A 3,933-nucleotide genomic window follows, 5' to 3' on the forward strand; every position below is an offset into this window, starting at 1 on the left:
GGCTACGATGGTGTCTGCCTGTGAGGAAGGGTGTGTCGTGGTACACGGTCTGTGGTGGGTGCAGCACAGAGATTGAAAACATACTGGAACTGCCTGCTTAGCGTCCGTCCTTGGCTCTGCCGATTACAGTTGAGTGACGTTGGTCAATGTTCTAAACTTATCTCTAGCAGTTTCTTTCCCTGTAAAGCAGGTACAGCAGCACCTTCCTCATAAGTTTCTGGTGAGGATTCAATGGCTCGTCCAGGCAAAATGCGTAGAACGTAGAACGTGCCTCCTTATCAGGAAGAGTGCAATAATTGCTGTCATTGTCACCATTGTTACATGGAGTGCCCTCAAGTGTCACTACACCTCACACCACTTTTCACCAGCTCCCCAGTTACATAATGTCCAGGACCTCATGTTTAATGATATTATGCATACCAGGAAGTGATAGCAGAGCATTCCACCAAGGGTAGGAACCTGGAGACGCACACTGGTCACCTGACCAGAAAGCCAGGTCTGCTTTTCCTCATTCTGGGCCACGGAGGAAGAACAGAGGGAACCCTTCCTAGACAGGGTGCACCCTCGACTTTTCTGCCGACCTCACCCAAACTACTGAGTTGCCTTTGAAAGCTGAGTCCTCTTCCTCATTTCCTTCTAGATCGAAAGAATGGAGGACCTTTATGTGGCAAACACCATCTTTGCCCTCAATTTCTTCAAGCATCTGATGGAAACGACCCCCACCCAGAATCTCTTCTTCTCCCCATGGAGCATCTCGTCCACCATGGCCATGATCTACCTGGGTGCCAGGGGCAACACGGCCGACCAAATGGCTCAGGTGAGTTCGTGTTGAAGCTTGGCATTACGGCCACGTGAGTCCTGAATTGGTGGGATTGCTCTTACTTTATATTCAGGACATCAGGGTCATAACAAGTCGGTGACCATAATGTGCTACTAAAGCAGCCACTGTGACGACACGAAGGAGCCCTGAGGGAATCACAAGATCCACAGTTTGAACCCCTCATTTGCTCCATGGGAGAAAGATAAGGCTGTTTGTTCCTGTGAAGATTTAAAATCTTAGAAGCCCAAAGGGGCAGTTCTACTAGGTTCTATAGGGATGCTATGAGTTGGATTCCACTCAAGTTCATTCATATCCATAGATGTGTAGAGAAACACGAGAATTGAAGGCTTTCAAGCCCAGATCCTGATGTCCCCCAAGCACTGTGTTTTGGGACACACCAAACTGCCCTGGTTACTTTCCATTTTCCCACGAGATTGTACCTGGATAAAGATACCTCTTTCCAGGGACATGGTGACCCATTTACAAAGGGCCTTTTTTGAGCCAAAGGCATTTCAGAGAGAGGATGTTGGCCAATCTTGCCATGGGAGGAGCCCCGATGGTGCCTCACTCCCGTGCTCATGGCAGTTGACACAGAGGCCCAATTGCTCAACACTTTGCAGGCCTCTTTCCCCTTTGGTTTCTCTGCCGCAGAAAGAACAGTGAGCAAATTATTGACAGCATTTTACAAAAATGGGGCGTTGGCTTTTCAAATGTGAAGAAGATGTATGTTTTGTTCGTTGTCAACACAATTTTTACATGAACATGTTGGTCATTTGGAGTGCAATACAGCTTTTCTGTAGAGTGTGCTTGGAGCCCTGGAGAATATTCAAGAAGTTTATTAAGTCTCCTTACAAATATTCTTCAGTCAAAGGCTAATATATTGCCCCCCCCCCCTAAAAAGTGAGGAGAAGAGCTATTCACTGGTGCAGGAGGCAGGACCTGTGGGCACAGACTTTTCTGTCTTGGAGTCCTGACTTTCCCATTGGCTAGACTTGAACAAGAGCATGGAAACCCTGAGCCTTAGCTGCTTCATTGATAAAAGAAAATGAAAATCCACCCTCTACAAGACAGTTATGAAGAACAGAGATGATATATAATACACTGCAAGTCATAGTGGCAAGAGTCGCCAATACTTATGAATGCCTCTGCCAGTCGTTTTGGAGCTTTTTATGGATCTGCTGTCATAATAGTCACAAAATCCTGTGAGATAGGTGCTATTCCAGATCAATTTATAGATAAAGGGATTAAGGGATTAGGGCAGGAGAGACCACGCAGTTGGGACTTGGCACTGCTGGTAGAGGTAGTTGGTACTTGGACTTGGTGGAGGTAGTAGAGTTGGTGTAAGCAGAGAAGCATACATAGAAGGTATAGACTCCAAGATCAGTGTGTCAGTAAGATTCTTTTCCCCAGTTCTTTTGCCTAGGTCTAGGCCACAGTCCTGCCCTCTACGACTTGCTATGTGTTCTGCATCTTCAGCATGGCTGGGGCCATCTTGAATGCCCACCCTGCAGAGTCATTACCCTGGCCTTTGCAGGGGCTCAGGGAAGCATCTTGGCACTCAGGCACCCTCCTGATAAGCAGCAGCATTTCTTAAGAAAGGAGTCTCGGTGAGTCAATGGTTAAATGTTTGGCTACCAACCAAAAGGTGGGTTTGAACCCACCAGCGACTCCCTGGGAGAAAAGATATAGAGGTTTTCTCCTATAAAGATTACAGCCTTGGAAAGCCTATGGGCAGTTCTGCTCTGAGTCACTATCAGTTCCACAGCACACAACAACAGCCACAACACCGGAGGATAACCAGAGACACAGTTACAGGACCGATCAACTCTACATGTGGGGGCAGAAGGAGCCACCCAAAAGCTTTCTATGAACCCAAACATCTCTACTGTCAAGCCTGGGACTTCTCTCGACACTGACTAGACACATTTGTGTTTAGTGGATTGGCACAACCTCAACCATTGATCTACTTAGGAGATTAGAAATTTCTCAACGTGGACCTATGGGGATGTGCTACAGGACTAATATGTCCCAAAGGACATTGTGGGAAGTCCTGAGAGGCTGGGTCAAGCTGCAGTACTGAGACTAACTGGTTCTTACTGGGAGAAGGGGTTGAGAATCAGCATCATAGGGTTGTCTTAGTTTTCTAGTGCTGCTGTAACAAACACCACAGCTGAATAGCTTTAATAAACAAAATAATTTGCTCACAATGCAAGAGCCTAGGAGATTGGATTGAGGGTGTTAGCTCTGGAGGAATCTATTCTCTCTGTGTTGGCTCTGGAGGAAGATCCTTGTCTCTGAGCGTTGGCTCCTGGGCCATCTTCATGTGACTTGGCATCTCTCTTCCTCCATCTCTGCTGTGAAGCTTGGCCTAATCTTCCCTTTTCACATGTTGTAAGATATCGACTCACCTCACACCCTGCACGAATCCTGCCTCATTAACGTTGCAAAGACAAGCCAGTCCCAAATGGGATCATAACTATAGGAGTGGAGGTTAAGTTTACAACACCAACTCTGATTTTGTAGGGACATGATTCAATTAATAACAGGGGCCAGAGTTCACCATCTCTGCCTGTCACAAACCAAAGAGGCTCATATGGACAATAATATTGTAACACCCTGCCCCGCCCCCATGGAAATTAGTTTCTCTATGCCTGAGCACAGGGAGAATGTAAATTACTTTGAGATCCTAGTTACCATTGCCTGGCCCTTTGTCAAGCTTAAGGTGACTTTGACTTGAGAGATTTTGACAGGTAGAAATGTATGGATATGTACAACTATCGAATGTAAACTTTTAAGATCTCAAGTTATCCTTATTATTGTCTTTAAAACCTTAGTGTTTTATCCAAGTAATTTATGGATTAAATGGTAATTTATGAAAGAACTATAAACTGTCACATCTCACTGCCATCGAGTCGATGGTGACTCAGAGTGATGGCCCTGAGGGTTTCTGAAACTGTAATTGTTTACTGGAGTAGAAAGCCCCACCTTTCTCCTGGAGCTGGTTTCTCCTGAGAGGTGGTTTCCAATTGCTGACCATGTGGCCAACTCATAACCCTGCACCACCAGGACTCCTAATTAGTCATAAATCATTGGCCAAATTGGCCAGATGCAAA

General features: G+C 46.0%; 1 protein-coding gene across 1 annotated transcript in view; it reads left to right on the forward strand.

Moving 5' to 3' along the window:
• Positions 1 to 649: 649 nt before the first annotated feature.
• SERPINB2 (serpin family B member 2) overlaps positions 650 to 3,933 on the forward strand; it is a 9,051-nt gene continuing 5,767 nt past the window's right edge. The window contains 2 exon segments of the mRNA XM_004703031.1: positions 650 to 851; positions 2,257 to 2,281. Coding sequence (XP_004703088.1) covers positions 650 to 851; positions 2,257 to 2,281 — 227 coding nt within the window.

This window comes from Echinops telfairi, unplaced genomic scaffold, assembly GCF_000313985.2.
Source record: "Echinops telfairi isolate 266 unplaced genomic scaffold, ASM31398v2 ScPeMD7_7400;HRSCAF=8409, whole genome shotgun sequence".
Lineage (NCBI taxonomy): Eukaryota > Metazoa > Chordata > Mammalia > Afrosoricida > Tenrecidae > Echinops > Echinops telfairi.